This window comes from Arachis hypogaea, chromosome 13 (genome assembly GCF_003086295.3).
Source record: "Arachis hypogaea cultivar Tifrunner chromosome 13, arahy.Tifrunner.gnm2.J5K5, whole genome shotgun sequence".
NCBI lineage: Eukaryota > Viridiplantae > Streptophyta > Magnoliopsida > Fabales > Fabaceae > Arachis > Arachis hypogaea.
In genome coordinates this window covers 140,086,452-140,104,161 of record NC_092048.1, presented here as the reverse complement: position 1 = coordinate 140,104,161, position 17,710 = coordinate 140,086,452, and the positions used below count along the sequence as shown (strand labels likewise).

The following is a 17,710-nucleotide window of genomic DNA, read 5'->3' as shown; positions in this document are numbered from 1 at the left end:
GCAAGGAGGAAGAAAGGAAGAGCAGGGAGTGTAGGGAGTGTAAAAAAGCGTAAAAACGTCGAAATCAATCGTTTGAAAACGGCCCCCAAAGCGCGAAACTGTTGGGGGTAAAATAGTCTTTTCGAACGGGGTTTTTACCCCATTATGAGCATTCAATGATCGGCGCAGGAAACGAAGCGATGAAACGGTTGTTTGAGCAACCAAGAGACGCGCGTTGAGGGGCACATCCTCCCCACGAGCGGCCGACCAGACGAGATGCGAGACGACACGCCATTGGTAGCTCCCACGACTACCATTGGCGCGTGGGGGCACTGTTACGGCCCGGCCCAGAATCAACTTTGGGCCGACCCGACCCAAACCATACCCGACCCGGACACGCGCCCTCCAACCGACCCGGACACGCGTCCTGTACGGCTCCCACACGGCTGCAGGACAGCGTCCTTGGAAATGTGGGCCTGTCCCATAAGGGGCCCACTACTGACATGTATATAAGGGGAAGATTGGCTCTTCCCCCGAGGTACGTCACATTTTTCAACCTTATTCTCTGCTCGCCTGCACATTGCTGACTTGAGCGTCGGAGTGTCTTTGCAGGTGACACCCCCCTCTTCTTCACTTCTCCACAACAAGTGCTCGGTTACCCGACTACTCGCAAGCAGCGCGGCCCAAGCTAAGACGTCCCCCTCTCCACATTTCTCCACCCGACCTGTTCGGAACCCGATCAACGAACAAGTGTGTTGGTGGTGTTAAATGAGCCACTGAAGTTTAGCCCAGCTCATCGGTACATGCTAGAGTTAGCCTATGGGCCAGTCTACCAAACAAAATGTTGACCATCAACAAAATACTGAAAACTTTCAACTGATGGAAATTTTTAATTTAAATATACGATTTGGTGGAATATTTTTATTCTTTTTTCTTTTTTCTCCTGCCAATGGATTTTTTCATTGAAATGCATAAGCGTATCACATGCGAATATGCGATTGCTCGGTAGATCGGAGAATACAAACACTGGGTTTCAAGAGAGCAATAAAAAGTAGACCAAAATAAGTAAAGAGCAATAAAAGAATGTAAACACCGTACCCCATTTCAAGGGCTATTGGGTTGGGCCATGTTTAGAACCCCCTATTTTGACGTCTTTAATAGAGGAAGTTGGTGGAAAAAGGATTAAGTTCTGATGTAATTTCCACATTAATTATGTATTTGGCCTATTATCTCATTATTATAATGGGTTATTTATAATAAAGTTTGTAATGACACTGTGTTGATTGATACTTTGGATGGATTATGATAAGACATGCATGTATTTATGAATGGAATCTAATTCGCATATTTATAATGTTTATAGAAATTTGATTTATACATTAATAAATTAAATTATAGATTTTATGTAAATATCTACTTATTCGATCCATGTATTGGCGGATTTGCAAATATAAATAAATAAATAAATAAATATTATTTATATATTTTATTTTAATTAATAATTATTATATATATTGTATTATTTTTTATTATTTAAAAATATATTTATTAATATTTTAAGAATAAAAATATTTTTAAAAGAACAAAAAAAAATTATTATATTTTTTAATAAAAATATATTTTTTTAAATATTTATATATTTTATAAATATATTTGAGATTCGATTTGATCTCTTATTTGTAAATGTGCATATCAGATCAAATTTAAACTAAAAATCATACCTGATCATTTTAATATAGATCCTATCAAAATTTTAGTCATATTTAATTCAATTCATGTACACCCTTAAAGACATACACAATGACATACATTTAATGGCACTAGTTTAACAAAGTCTGAAACTCTATAAACGAGCTGCTCCTGCGTTGTGAGGATATTTTGAGTAGGCAATTTATAAATATTTTTATAAATTTATTATATATTATTAATTTTATAATTAAAATATATCACATCATTTTTTATTATAATTAAAATCAATTTTTTTTAAATTAAAAATTTTTCTCTTCTTTTCTTTTTTTTATCTATCTCTTCGGTTCATTTACTTATTTTATTTTTTTATATATCATTATCAATAACTAATTATAAATTTAATAATCAAAATATACAACATAATGTTTTCTAATTATATTTAAATAAAATTAAAATTAAAATAAAACTATATTATATATTATATATTATATATTATATTTATATATTACTAATTATTTTAATAATCAAAATGTATTACATGACACTTTCTTAATAAAATTAAAAAAAAATATTTTTCTCCAAAATTAGTAAACTTCCTTTTTACATTTTCTTATCTATATTTTACTCTTTTTTTATTTCTTTCTATCCTTCCTACTCTATATATAATTCATATTTTATATTTTATATTAGTAATTTGATAAATCAAAATGTGTCACCAAATATTTTTCATTACAATTAAAATAAAATTTTTCATAAAAAATTAACAAACCCCCTCTCTCATTCTTCTTTTTTATCTTTTTCTCTCTTTTTTCTCATTTTCTATTTTTTTCTACCACGCTATTCAAAAAAAAAAAATAACAACATAATATAATTCAAATAAAAGTATTATTATATACATATTTTTTTATTTAGTTTTAAATTTTTATTACTTATTTTTTTAATCTATATTTTTACTTATCTTCCTTCAATATTTATTACATATAATTTAGAGATAATACTAATATTATGATTAAAAATTAGAATCAATATTCAATTATTAAGTTTTTTAAAATATTTTTGAGTTCATTATATAACTATTAATATAAATTTTTTTATGCTAATATCTAATTATATTTTTATATACATAAAGAGAGAAATATTATTTTTAAATAACAGGCATAAAAATTAATTATTTCTATTTGTGAATCAAACTTGACACCTAATCAAATATAAAAGTATACACATTAAATTCTTTCAAATTTTAGATAACGAATGTTAAAATTAATTATTAGTAAAAATTAAATTCTTTCTCATGAAAATAATAACTAAAAATCTTATTATTTGATCTTTTTATCTACATAGATTCTGGTCTTTTTAGTTGACGGTGACTTTGGTCTCCTACGATATTTTTGTAAAAGTAGTTTAATTATATAAATTTTTTTGTGCCATAATTTATAATATCAGGACAAAATCGACATAATTTTAAAAAATTTATATTATTATAAAAATACTAGTACTAATTAAATCTAAAAACATATTTTAGTATTGATAGGTTAATTGGTGTCCAACCCTCCTAACTTTTTTATTTATAAAAACAATAAAAAAAATAAGTGTAATAGAAGTTGTTTCATTAAATAAATAAACGAAAAAATAATGATAGAAACTCAGGTGCAGTTGACTTCACGTGAAGTTGATAACTGAAAGCCGTTAGATAATTTGACTAAATTTTCATCTAACGACTCTCAACTATCAACTTTATATGAAGTCGACTGCACCTAAATTTTCACCAAAAACAATATGCATACTTGGCTTGCTTATGGTTGATTAGGTACCACCAAAATTATTGTCCACAACAAAACTTGACCAATACTTGACCATGAGTGTGCACTTCAGGAATGCTTTGAAGTTTGAACACTCATTTCCAGTTGTGTACAATTGTGTTATTTGTGCAACTAAAAATAAACATTAAACAGACAACTAACTCAAATTTAAAATAAAAATTAAAATCTGAATATCGTAGAAAGGATTTAACTAATATATCTTTTAAGAATATTAATTGAATTTTTATATAAAAAAATTATAAAATCTAAGTAAAAACCAGATCAAATTCAATTGTAAGAGGATAAATGTTGAAGCTGCAGATTAAAAATTGAGTTTTCAAGAAAGGTTAAGCAAAGGTATTTCCAATAAGATAAGCAAAAAGTGGTGATTTGACAGATTCACATGTATAAAATAAAAACGCAAACAGGGAAAAGACATCTTTTTGCGATGGACAAGAGTACAAGACACACAATCCAATCCCCCTCACTTATTGTCGATCTGTTCTGTTCTTAGACGCCATCATTAACAATTAATCTTGTGCAACGTCATGTGATTATAACTATAAGAGAAATCCACTTAATAATAATAATAATAATATAAAGAAACAAACACACCACATGTATGAAAAAAGAAGCAAAAGAGATTTCTTCAAAATTGAGACGCAACATAAATAAAGAAGCAAGTCAGAACAAAGTTCTGTAACAAACTCTGTACAAATTGTATCAAACTTCAATGTACACAATCAATGCTGACGCCAGTGACGCATTTCTGTCACCCTAACCAATACCACCCCTCCCCTTTCTTTTCTAAAAGCAAAAATACAATCTTTTTGCAATAATTTAATTAAGCAGCACTGGAGAAAGAAGAATAGGAGGCGGGTAATAGTACTAATCATGGGTGAGACTGGTGATGAATCTTGAGGAATGAATTTTCTAAGGGTTGAAGAAGTGGTTACCACAGTGGCATTTCCAACCCAGTGGCTTGTAATTGGAGTACCTGTTACTGTTGCGGTTACCTTCAAGAGATGAACTAAACAAGCCCTTTTTTCTGGATTTGGTAAGATCTTGGTTGTTGTGAGTAGGTAAAGTTGGAACCTGAACCGCCATGCATGGATGACACTCATTGCACTTGTTGTGGCAGCTTGGTGGTATTGAACCCAGCCTGTTTTTCTCCTCAAATAACAGTTCCTGCAAATCAAAACATGTTACACAACAACATAAACAACATATATGGAGAGAGAGCTTGAATGAATAAAGAGGCTACGTACCCGGTGAGAAACTGGTGGTGGTTGTGGCTTATTGTAACAAGAAACCGGAGTTAAAATATGATGCAACAGAAGTAAAAGGAGGAAGGTGAAGGTGGTGGTTGGTGTGAAATAGTGATATGAATTAAGTGAAGCCATGAATGCATATCTATGTCACTCTCTTGGGGTCACTCCCCCCATCTAATAAAAGAAAAGACTAATTAATATGCAGCAAAATTAAATGCAATTTAACTAATGAGATCCACTGAGGTTCTTCCTCGACTGTGTTGTGACTTGGGAACCAACCCAACCAAAGAGAGATTAGATAGATAAGAAGCAAAGAGAAGAAGAAGAAGAAGAAGAAGAAGAAGAAGAAGAAGAAGAAGAAGAAGAAGAAGAAGAAGGTTTAAGATTTAATTGCTTTTTGGGGTGTGGTAGTTGGTAGATGGCTCTTATAATTTTATTTATTTATGCTCTACTTTCTTATGTTGTTTTTGTTGTCATGGCGTATAGCATGAAGAAAGAGACGAGAAGAGAGGTACATAAATTGGAGGGTGCTTTGGCAGAGCTGCAATGTAACTATGGGTGAGGAGAGGAGAGAGGAAGTGGGCACTGCACTGCACTGCAGAGTGGTGGCAGATTGTAGCAGAAAAGTGAAAAGAACGATTCAAGAGAGTTAAGCAAATTGGGAGAATCCACATCAGTATCAAGGACCCCTCTTTGCCAGCATTCTATTACTAGTTTGATCCCTCGTTTATCACTAGCTCTCTCTACCAAAACCATAACAACTGGCCTCTCTGTGTGTGTGTGAATTGGTTTAGAATTTAAAGACTAAAAAGATCCAAGGAGGAGGTAGTTAAAATTGGCATTTATTGTGGTAGCTACTAATTTTTGTCTCAGTTATTTCAGATTGGAGATTTCATAGGTTTGACTGTAGTTGACTTAATCATTAACAACAATTCAGTAGTTTCCCTTTGATGGATCATATACCTACTTATATGGATACCACTGCTCATGCAAATTGCAAAATGTGTTGTATGACCCGTGACTGTGAACTGAATAACATGAAATCTTGAATTTGGATTTTGGAAAATGAATCATTTTGTTGGCTAAAACATTGAAAAACTTAATACCACGCAGCTCTCAAGTTTGCATATAAGACAAAGAAATTGAATGACCAAGTACATGCTGACATGTATTTATTACTCTCCTATCATAAATTGAACTACAGAAGTGGTCCCATATTAGATCATTAGTATTTGTATCATCATGTAAATCAGTTGGTTTGTCATAACTTTTTCAAAATGACGATTAAAGCTACAAAATAAAGTTACTGCATATTTATTTCTTTATTTTTATCATCATACTATAAGATAGAATACAATGTAACTCGTGTCAAATATAATCTCTATTTCAGCGGATACTCTCCAACTTAGAATAATGGAATGATAAAAAAAAGAGAGTGAGAGGAGGTGATAGTTGAAAGCTGTGATTCTACCTTCTAAGAGGTCTCTTTCTAAAATTGAAATAGCACACATAAAGAAAGTATTTCACAGAAAATAGGATTAAAGGGAGCAGTGGTAACTATTCTTGTTTCAGTTTCCTTTTCGAGGTTTCGGGATTCCTTGCACCTAATGCCTGCGAACTGCAATGGTACCAGCCTTGAAATCGAGTCAAAGCTGCCATTGGATTATTGACATAGCACTGAAGGGTGAGAAGTGAGAAGTGAGAAGCGAGAAACCGATTGTGACAGTGTGAGTGACCACACTTGCTTACCTTTTTTTCCCATTCATGGCAGCAAAAAGTTGTATCTGCAAATGTGTAAATATTTCTATTCTCTACAGCTATTGCAACCTTTACCTTGGCCCTTTTGCTCTCACTTATTGAGGTGTTTATCATCATCATCATCATCGTCAAAACAAGTAAGATAATATCTTTCTTTACACCATCATCTTCTTATTTTTCCAATGGGGGATTCAATTATTTAGCATCGCTCTAAGGACAAGGATAGTCACGCTGCCTCTCTTGTACCTTCCAAATCATTAATAGTTTAAGATTTTGAGTAATGATGTCACTTAATCAAATATTTGACTTTTTATAATATTTATATAAACAATATTATGTGTTTGTATTAAATGGTTTCTATACCAACAGTACATACAAATTAAATATATTTCATTTTAGAAGAATTCTTCAAAGATCCAAAGTATAGTAAGAATCTTGATGGTCCAAGGAACACAAAATCTTTCTTTTATCACTAATCACTAACAAGAACAAAAGTACTACTGGGGTTCACATTCACATGCAATTCCGGATTTATTGGTGTTGATAATAGTAGGTGATTGTGACCACAAACAGGAAAAAGAAATAACTGCAATATGTAAGTACTGGGTAGCCAAAAATGTGATGTACTGAATATAAACATCTAACCTATTATTGACTGAGTTGAGATTTGAGAGCCTCCATTCAAACTTCAATCAAGGCGTGTAGAAAGCATTGACATTGATGGATAGTGGATTGGAGCTATTACCATTTCCCATGTCCCCATGAAATGAAATAGAGCTGAAACCCAAAATATTCTCTTTTTAACTGCTCTCTGCAAACAGGCCACAACTCGAGAGATGTACCACTACCAAATGCTGGTTTGTTCTTTGGGAGAAAGTGCTAAACAGTTCTAAATTTGGCGTGTGTTGGTGACTTGGTGTTGCCAAGACAAGATTTAACGTTTAAAATAAACAATTTCCATGATAATATAAAGCATATTTCACTGGAGTCTGCATATCAAAGAAAAAAATAGAAATAATATTTATACTATTTTTTTGTATAGTTTTTTCATAAAGACAATTATTTTACTTTTTCTCCTCTCTTTTTTTATTTTAAAAAAAAGGACTTTGACATAATGATATTACATATAATATTTATTGCAAATAATATTTTTTCAACCAATGTTGACCCTAAACTCTAAACTTTATTTCTCATAAATATTGAGGGATTTATTTTGTTGATGAAGAATAAAGTCAAATAAAAGGTGAATATTGTAACTAGATCTTTTAAAGAAGTGTGCATTTTACACCGGAGAACGCTAATGAAGAGTGCAACATCTTTTAAAATTAATTTACTATTAAAAGTATAAAAAAGTACTTTAAAAAATAAAATATCTTTAACTTTAAATGTTAAATTTCAAATTTTAAATTATAAATTCTCAATCTGAATTATTAATATAAAATATAATAAATAAAAATTAATTAATTAACAAAGAGTACAACATTCTTTAATTAGTAAAAAACGATTTAAGGATGAAGTGCATTACACATGAGAGCAAACTCTTTTAAAGTAGAACAATTAATAAAATAAAAAGAATAATAATCTAATTCTCCTTAAATTAAAATAACTGATTCACATATGATAAAAATTACAAAATTTAATAGTAATTTAACTCTTTATTTTGTTATTTTATTATTTTTTTCACTTTAAAAATCTTTTTCTTTACAAATGATATCTTTTATTTTTTTTTCTATTAAGAAAAAACAATATAATTCACTCTTTGTAACATAATACAAAGTAACAGCTGTATTATGTTACACTCTTCATTGAAAAATATTTTTCAAGGTAACAACCCTAGATATTGTCCCTAACAAAAGAACGTTGATTCAAAATCTATTTTATAAGAAACTAAAATGAAAAATACCTCTAAAATAAATCAGAATTTTCGTTTTAATATTATCAAGACACGAATACTTTTTCCCAATTTTTCGGATAACAATCTTTAATGGATTTTAGCCGTCCACTCCACCTAGCAAGACTACATCTCTCTTACCAATAAGCTTTTTCAATATTCACCAATGCATATAATGAAGGTTATTAGAATACGATCCGTAATTGATGACCCATAAAGAAAAGAAAAGAAAAAATATTATCTAATATACAGAAGAAAGCCGATTTCCTTTGTAACTTGTAACCATCAACACGAGAACGTAGAAAGAAATTGATGATGTTTACCTTTCAAACTTTAATCAAAAGTACATGCACAAGCATAGAGGGCAAGTGATACGTTCCTGAACTTTTAACATTGAACCAGAGTTCAGCATATTCTGTCATCTTAGTTTGTCTTGTGTGAATTGTTCTGACATGTATACACAGCTAATTTGAGGCGCTCCCCAAATAAGGGTAACCATTGTCTATATGCTGATATAATGTTGGATATTTGTGACTTTTGTCTTCATTGACTATATTCAGTGGCATAGTGTTACAAAGAATATTACACCAAGATTTGCAACTCCAAAATATCAGGATTTTCCTCAGTTTAACCCAAGCTTCATATAGGGTGGACCTCCTGTTTCACCTCATCATCAACTGAATTAGATGTTTCTAAGGTATCATTTTCTTCACGTGTTTCCAGCTTGCTTTCCTGCAATTTACCAGTCTTACCAATTGCAAGAATCAGATCAAGTTGTCTTCGCTGTTGCTCCTACAAAAACATAGATACAATCAAGAAAAGTCAAATTCCGGTAAAAATTTATGTGGATACTTGGGAATGTGAAGAGGTCAAGAAAATTTTAATCAACCAAGACATGGCTAGACAAATTTAGTTATATATATATATAGCTATATTTGAAATATGATTTTGGGCTACTTTCAGCATTACCAGGAGAAGAATATGTTACATCATTATAAAAAGATCTTTCACTTTGCAGCGGAATATTTAGCAGCTTTTTAATGCGTATAATGCTGGTAATGAATCAAAATGAAATCAGTAAAGCACATGAAAGCTACAGAAGTAGAATACAGTTACCAGAAAACGGGACAGTTACATATGCATTGCTAGCACGTGTTTAATTAAGGTATGATTACTTATTAATAAATATGCATCAGTCAAATTCCAAATAGTGTCCGCTTTTTCTGCAGAGTTTAAATAACGTAGGAGGTATGATTACCTGCATTGCTAGCAAAACTTGTTGAATTTCAACCATCTCCTTCTCCAAAATGTCTGATTGCACCGCTAATGCTCTAGCAGCCTCAGAATTCTTCTGCGCCAGCACTGCAGTCTTCGAGAAATGAAATATAATTAATTACATATCATCTCAGTAAGCATTAAGTTTTCAAAATTTTTAAATCAGTACAGTGTGTTGAACCACAGCCAACCATTCAAAATGTTTATTAATGCAAACCAGTTAATATACTCTATTTGCTATAACAAAGCATTTGCAGATATAGTTTCACTCGCAATTAAGTATGATTAACATCTGTCCGGCTTTGGGCATTTCTATTTATCCAATATCATATAGATCAAGTAAGGATATGAAAACTTTCAGTAGAAGTAAATGATGCCCAGTCTAGACAAGGGTATCTCAACTAAAACATGAATAAAACTAAATACCAATAAATTAATATAAAAAAGTTTACAACGAACTTTCATTAGTACTAAAGCTAAACAAATTCCAGTGTTGACGCGTGTTGTGAAAGTTAAACAGACTAGCATGTGCATGTCTTCAGCACATTTTTCTTGGATTTGGCCCTACTACTCATTCTTGCATGGGATTTCCTCCTGTTCTTTTGCTCAGGTTGGCCTTAATGGCCGTGTTTCTACAAGGTTTGCTTGGCTGTGTTGTCACCTGTGTAATGGGATGCTCCTATTTGGCTGCTATCTACACTATGTAAATCTTGTAAGTGCTGTTTGGTCTTGTACCTGCTTGGGTTGTGGTGCTCCTGGTTCCTCCTGCTGTGTGACAACCACTAGATATCTTCCCAACATGATTTCCATAAAAAATTCTACAAAATCTACCTCAACAGCACCGAGGGGAGACAGAAAAAGTGTCCAGCACCTTTAGTAGGTTGAGGCACAGCCACACAACTACTTCGATGAGGCACTCACGCTTATCTATATTGCATTAATGAACTTTCAGTATTGTCTGCATATAGCTATAAGCAAACAAAACGACGAGGACCAACCCAGCTAACTGCAATGAGTAAGTGTCAAACTAAACTACGACAAAGCTTTTTCCCCTAAATATGACCATTGCATCCTATCATAGACCATATCTATATTATGTCATTTTTTGTGAGTCGAATTCCTTGTCAATGGTAAGCGGTCAAATCGAAATGTTATTCAGAAATCAGAATAATTAGTTTTCAATTTTGAATAGGAACCATATTCAAGAAAAAGGGATAATGGATTTGTTGATGAGCGTGTTGGAGAAAGAAAGTGGAAATGAAGAATTGACACACGAGCAATAGCAAGGGAAGTTGATGATACAGAATCAAGGTAAAACACCTGAACCCATGTCAAAAGAAGAACATGATGAAATGATAATAACAGTTTAAGTTGGACTTTGACTAGGCCTGAGGAATTAAATCACAGAATGATCCATGGAACCACAATTGGATTCATTTCTTATTTTCTAATGAAACCAGGCTCTGGGCTACTAATCAAGGCTTTTGTAGTCATTTTGTTATGAATCCATATTATCGATGTTTGGCAAGAAATCATAATCCAGGCTCTGGCATGTTAATTTATAACCCAAAGACCTCACACCATATTACCTTGTCCCTCCAAAAGCAGAATTGCAACTATCTTGATTGTTTGTGGTTAGTTGTAAATGAGTAAAAAATGCATTAGAAGACTTAGCAGTTATTAGATTCTATCCAGTGGCTACTTGAACTACTCTAAATTTCCTTTTTCCTTCGTAAATAAGTTAGCAACTTAGCATCAACATAAACCTAACACCAAAACTTCCGCTCAATGATCAACTTCCACACATCAACACATTGCATTGCCTTTAGAAGCCAGAATCAAATGCTTAGCTACACTACACAACAACACAGTCTTGCAGCCATAGATATTAATCAATTACCTCAGTTACGGGCTCCTTCAAGGTCTTCCTAGTGACGCGAAACCTTATTGCCAACTTCTCCAATTCCCTCGACAAAACCCTAGAAATGGCGGAGGTGCTCCTCAAATCCTCCTCCAATTTCTCAATCCTCTGCAGCAGGTTCACCTCCAACCCATCCTTCACCGTCTCCCTACAAACCCTCCTCCATTGCCGTCTCCGGATCCACGCGCCACTCAAAACCCCAAAAACCAGCGCCAAGGTTCCCCAGACAGCAGCCTTACTCCCAATCGCGGCCAAAAGCTCCTTCTTCAAACCCGCGACCACAGCGACACAGACCGACGCGAACGCAGAAGAAAGCAGGCACGAGAATTCGATGAGAGAAAGGAAGTAGTCGAAATCAAAACCGCCAGCGCCAGCAGCATGTTTAGGGAGAGCTCCGTCAGAATCGTAGGCTGCGAGGTTAAATGCATCTGCTCGGGTGGCGAGGAAGGTGAAGTGGCTGGGTTTGAAAGGCAGCGATGGGTTGAGGTGCAGTATTGGGAAGTGGTGGCGGGAGCGCAAGGAAATGATGGAGCGGGAGAGGTTGCAGCTTCCGGCGAAGTAGAGTGAGTGATGGGTGGAAGGTGAACGCGCCAAGAGTAGGTGAGGAGTGAAAGTGAGTAACATTGTTTCTGTTACAATCCAGGTGTGAAGTGTTTCTACTTTCTACTTTTTAGTGTTGAGTTAATGGTGCGTTTCATTTCAAGCATTTGTAGCACTCTTGGTGCTGGACGATGATTTTGAGGGTGTTGAATAGTTCACGTCCAATTTCTCATACATGAGCTGACAGTGTAGCAAATGCAGGTTGAGGGGGCTTTGATTTCTATGCACCTGTGCCTCCGAATGATTATCGAGATGTTGATCTGGGTGTTAAATTAGATGCTACTAATAACGATTAACAAAGCTTATCAAATGAATCCTTCAGGAGAAACATCTTTCCAAAAGTAGAGAGTAAAAATTGTAACTTTAACCTCACCTCCACAACCACAAGTGCTGACTGCTGCGCATGGAAGTGGTTCTCAACATCCACTGATAAGAAAATTCGATTCCCATGAGGCTATGAGCAAATGCTAATTATGCTGCATAAATAACATGAGTCAGTCATTTTGAGTCAACTTAATTCCAGTCTAATCTTAGAACTCCCCTCTCTCCCACCAAAAACAAAAAAGAAGTCATAAATTAATATGTTGTACTGTAACCTAATACTTTTGTGATAACCTTTAAGTAAATTTCTCAAGTCCTTCTGAGCAGTAAACTTTATTATTTAACTGTAAACATCTTTATTATATTAAACACTATAATTAGTACAATATCTTTTTTCTTAATGTCAATACTCAATACTATTCCTATATAATTTCAAATTAGCCTGATTTAAATCGAGTAATTTATTGTGTCAAAATCAGTATGGTCAAATTTTTTCTCTTTTTTGAAATTAGGCATTGGAGACCCTAGTCAGAAATGGAGAGGAACTAGGTTTACTGCATTGATGCACGGTATAATCTATAACAAATTGACCTTATGAAGTACACAGTAATATTCAATGACAATTATAAACCATCTTTTAGAGTCTAAGCATGAATCGTATACCACAAATAACGGCTCAAGACAAATAGAGATTAAATATTCTCTCAATCACATAATACATAATGAGCCCCGGATTAAAAAAATAACAATAAAATGCTCCAGGATGCATCCGCTTCGTATTATCACCATCCCATATGAGCTTCTAGTAGTATGGCATGTAACGAGTTGACCTTCTAAACCTAGGAACCTTCCTGCAGTATGTTTAATGCAAAATGAGAAAAGCGGAGCCACAACATCAAATAATCTAGTCATAAATTAAAAAACATGATTTTTTTTTTGTTAACAAACATGATTTAACTGAGAGCAGCAGCATACCCGTATCCATAAGGAGAATAAAAGTAAGGAGGAGGATATGGCCTCCTAAAGCCATATGCCATGTAGGGATTATAGCGCCTAGGACGATACTGTTTCATTCCAGGAACATTGGTCCTCTTAGGCAAGACCTATAAACATATCCAAATCATTATAACGATCTATGGTCAGGGATAAAGCTAACAACAAAGCTCAAACCCAATGTTTTCATTATAACAACAACAACAAAAGCCTTATGTGGGATAAACCCAAAGTTTTCAATTAGGCTGACAAAAATTAGTAGTTGAAACAACATACCTTCAATTGACGCCCATGTAACTCCGATTCATTCAAGACAAGAGCCTCTTGAACAGCTTCAACTTCCACGAACTCCACATAAGCAAAACCTTTAGGGTGGCCGAACTTGTCAGTCAAGATGGTGACCCTGTTCACTGTACCACATGATTGAAAGTGTTGCTGAACTTCCTCTGGCGTGCATGCATAATCAACCTATAAAACAATAAATTCAGGGGAATTCTATGTCCTTAATGAACTAGTCTAGACAAAACTCACAAAATGTTTGACTATGTTAAAAAGAATCCAGACTACCTAATATCCCATTACAGACCATATCCACATTTAAGACTCCAGTCTGGTCAGTATTATTTTATCACCTAAAAAACTAAAATGACTTGTTCGTTTATTATGCATTCAATAGGAACTTGAGTTAAATCACTCCAAACCCTTTGCATAAATTGCAGGCAAAATTTCTACTTTTACCAACAATTATATCTTAACTATTACTTTCATCTGAAAGAGAAACAGAACCATAGACAGACCTCTAAATGCATCAAAACACTATGTTCTACCCTAAAAAGGGAACTGGATGAGATTGTAATTTTATCTTTTCAAAGAAAAAGAATGCTAGCACACCCCTTAGAAATAAAAAAGTTACTTTAAGTTAATACTTTTAACCCCAAAATCATCAGGAAGCTTCCCAACTCAAACATAAGTAACCACTAATTCTGAAACTTTATACCAACAGCTCTGATCAATATGTGATAATGAAAAGATATAATGAAACCAAGTCATCCATCCTGCCAAGTATTCTTATTAGCATCGTAATGTTTCTAGTCATTTTACAGGCTCTTCTCAAAGTTTAGGTAAACTGTCTCATGCATACAATATTTCCTTTTATTCCTCGTAGCAATTTACAACAGCACCAAACTTTTCTGCTTCAAAGGCATCCCAGAATGAGCAAAGCTGAGATATCTATCTCGAGGATTTCATTTAAGTAATGCATCACTGAGAAAAAAACAAAAAAAGGGGGGTGGGGACTAAAAGAGACTACCCAAAACTTTAATAGATAGGTCACTATTGCAGACTTCTCTATAAAATGTGTAGAATGAGATGTTGAGCAAAAGAATAAATTAAAGCAAATAATCAAACAAAAAATATAAACAGAACTTAATGTTTGGAAAGAATACTTGAAATGAGGTTAAAAGAAATGAGTGCCACAGAAAAGAAGCAACTGGCCAACTGCATACCCCTTGGCAAGTCAGCTAAACAACACAAAAGAGGCACTACAGACCTCATAGCAGTCAACAACAGGGCTCAAATGACTAAGGTTGCATTCCCAACACTTACAGAATCTCCTTCCCAAAGAACAACAAGCTGCCTCCTCCAGTAGTGAAGTTGAAGCATCTTTAACCCAATCTACCATCAGCTGGACAACTTACAGCCAAACAACTACAGCCATCCCCATCATTCCATGAAACCCCATTCACAATTTCCATGACATATTTTCTGTTTTCCTTTTTTTTGTCAATTCTCATTTCTTTTTTTTTTCTCAACTTGGTTGTATTTTTCTTCAATCAATTTTTTCATCTCTTTTTTTTTCTTTTCAAAAAATTTTCTCCATAGTATCTTTTTCCCTTTTTTTTATTTTTTTCTTTGATATTAAGTTTCAAAAAGCATAGATACGCGTTCTTTTCACACACTAGTACAAGTCTAAAAACGCCAATTACACTGGCCCACGCAGAAAACACAATGTAAGCATCCCAGCTTTAATTATAGAACCTGAGTAATAAGATTGACCCTGCGACCATAGTGAGACAATAACGTCAAACCCTGTCTCTGAATATCATCAATTCTCACTCCAAAGAGAATGAACATGCACATTTTCAGAAACTGTATAATAACGAGTAAAATACAAAACAAGAGCATATAAAGTGCAGCTTGAGATTCATTCAACCAAAGTTTATTGACACCAAACCAGAATTACTGTATGCTTCAAGCCTTCAACATAGCAACACAACTTAATCATAAACTTATAAATGCAACCAGATCACAACCCCCAATTATCAGGCTTGCGTTGTATCATGGACAAATCTGCATGACTTATAACACTCTGAGCCAAATATCTACAACATAAATCATTTATCCACCTTAAACAGACAGGACAAGTTTGATAGTGGCAATGACACTCAGAAATAAGGACAACAAAAGTCAAACTTTTAATATAAAACCATGTCTCTAATTGCCGCAACATTTATCTATAGCAAAGAATCCTAGTATTCTCTCTTTTATACGCGGCCCTAAAACTTCGTTTTACCAAATTTTAGTTGGATGCAATAATCCTTTTGTCATATCCTGATAATATTCAATGGCAAAGCCTGCCATGCAAAAACAACATAAAAAGTCCTGTTAATGTAAAAAGAATGTGTGGTGCAACCATGTGTTTGTATGTTCACATATAACTATTGACAACGAGACGTACATTGCCTACAAATACAGATCGAGAATCTGCCTCCTCCTTGTTTGCCTGAGAAGCAGCAGCAGTAGCAGGATCTACACAAAAATTCAAACCAGAGGTTGAAGCAACAAGAATAAAACTAACCTAAAGCAAGCAAAAAACTAGTACTTTATTCCAATAGTTGATAATTCGATAGATTCTGCAAGTTATGACAAGTTCTCGCAATAATCAAAAAAAAAAAAACTCAACCCAATAGCAAATATAAAGTTTAGCCATATATAACACGAATGCACTAGATCTGGACAGGTAGGTGGATCAAGCTAGAACGTTTCACATTCTGATAACTGCATCTTTGAAGAACGCTCAAGTAAAATAATAAAGCCAAAGCTCAAAGAAGGTTCAGAAAGCACAAAGAGCGAGCTTAAACCATTGTAAAACATAATACAGAAGAATCTTATAATTAATGTTAACTAACTCTGAATACCGATCAATATATCAACAAAGGAAACAAAATTGAAATCACCGCATCAAAAAGTAAACGGAGTTGAAGGATCACCTTGAACAGAGCCAATCTCCTTTTCGACCTTAGCTTGCATCTCGCGAAGAGCCGTAGCTTCCTCCTCCATCTCCTTAAGGCGGCGCTTCATTTCGTCGAGCTCCTTGACCTCGGGGTCGTCGTCGGGAGCGGACATGTCAACGTCACCTTCCATCTCTGCAACGTCAGGGATCTCTCCTCCGTACACCTCGTGCTCTTCTTCTTCCATTCTCCAAATTCAGTTCTGATTATGTGAAAAAAAAAATCAACACGCACTATTATTGCACAATTTAAAATTTACGGTGATGGTTACCGAGCTAGCTAGGGTTTCGAAAAGGCGAAGGTGGAACCGTGGAAGAGCACCCTATCCGTTACCCACCGTGTTCTTTTATCGTGTTTCACTTTCCTTTCTCTATTTTTGTAGTTGAGTTTTCTTTTTTCGGTTTTTTTTTTTTGTAGTTGAGTTTGGTAGTGTTTTATTTTCTTTTTCATGCAGGCTTAATGGTGGAGCTTATAGTGAACATGGGTTCTATTAGGCCCAAATCTGTTTAAGAGTGAATATACATCCCGGCCCTGTTAATTTTTTTGAAGGACAATGATGTTTTCGATAAAAAAAAAATTCTTTTCGTCAATTGATATTTAATTTTGTGAGACTGATTAGTTTTTCTGTCAATGATCTCTCTTCATAACATACTTATATGACACATTAATTACTAATATATCTTCTATTTAATTTTTATAAGTAAAAATAATTTAAAATCACTCATATTTCTTAGTTTTATAAAGTAAATTTAGCTAATGTATTTAAAAAAATAATAAAAAATTAAATGGCATTGACAATTATTTTTAAAAGACAACGAGATTCTTAATAAAAAATAATTTGACAACTCTAGTTAGTTCTTAATAGATAAATTAATAATTTAACATATCATGTAAACTTATTCTGTTAATACAAAAAAAAATAT

The 17,710-nt window shown here is 33.7% G+C and overlaps 3 protein-coding genes across 5 annotated transcripts; all 3 read right to left on the bottom strand.

The window, feature by feature from the left end:
• Positions 1-4,258: 4,258 nt before the first annotated feature.
• Positions 4,259-5,010, bottom strand: LOC112792196 (EPIDERMAL PATTERNING FACTOR-like protein 1). The gene is made up of 2 exons (XM_025835335.3): positions 4,736-5,010; positions 4,259-4,655 (listed from the first exon to the last, which is right to left on the bottom strand). The coding sequence occupies exons 1-2, from the start codon at positions 4,868-4,870 to the stop codon at positions 4,401-4,403; spliced, it is 390 nt and encodes a 129-aa protein (XP_025691120.1). The 5' UTR covers positions 4,871-5,010; the 3' UTR covers positions 4,259-4,400.
• Positions 5,011-8,686: 3,676 nt separating this feature from the next.
• On the bottom strand, positions 8,687-12,842 carry LOC112792194 (uncharacterized). Its single transcript, XM_025835332.3, has 3 exons — positions 11,563-12,842; positions 9,646-9,756; positions 8,687-9,179 (listed from the first exon to the last, which is right to left on the bottom strand). The coding sequence occupies exons 1-3, from the start codon at positions 12,205-12,207 to the stop codon at positions 9,027-9,029; spliced, it is 909 nt and encodes a 302-aa protein (XP_025691117.1). The 5' UTR covers positions 12,208-12,842; the 3' UTR covers positions 8,687-9,026.
• A 197-nt stretch (positions 12,843-13,039) lies between these two features.
• On the bottom strand, positions 13,040-17,226 carry LOC112792195 (polyadenylate-binding protein 2). Of its 3 annotated transcripts, XM_072212849.1 has the most exons (5): positions 16,767-17,226; positions 16,235-16,305; positions 13,774-13,965; positions 13,480-13,607; positions 13,040-13,355 (listed from the first exon to the last, which is right to left on the bottom strand). In XM_072212849.1, exons 1-5 carry the CDS (start codon positions 16,972-16,974, stop codon positions 13,307-13,309), a joined length of 648 nt encoding a protein of 215 aa, XP_072068950.1. In that variant the 5' UTR covers positions 16,975-17,226; the 3' UTR covers positions 13,040-13,306. The 3 variants fall into 3 exon arrangements, with proteins under 3 accessions (XP_072068950.1, XP_072068951.1, XP_072068952.1); XM_072212850.1 differs by lacking the exons at positions 16,235-16,305; positions 16,767-17,226 and adding an exon at positions 15,047-15,553; XM_072212851.1 differs by lacking the exons at positions 16,235-16,305; positions 16,767-17,226 and adding an exon at positions 15,103-15,553.
• Positions 17,227-17,710: the final 484 nt, after the last annotated feature.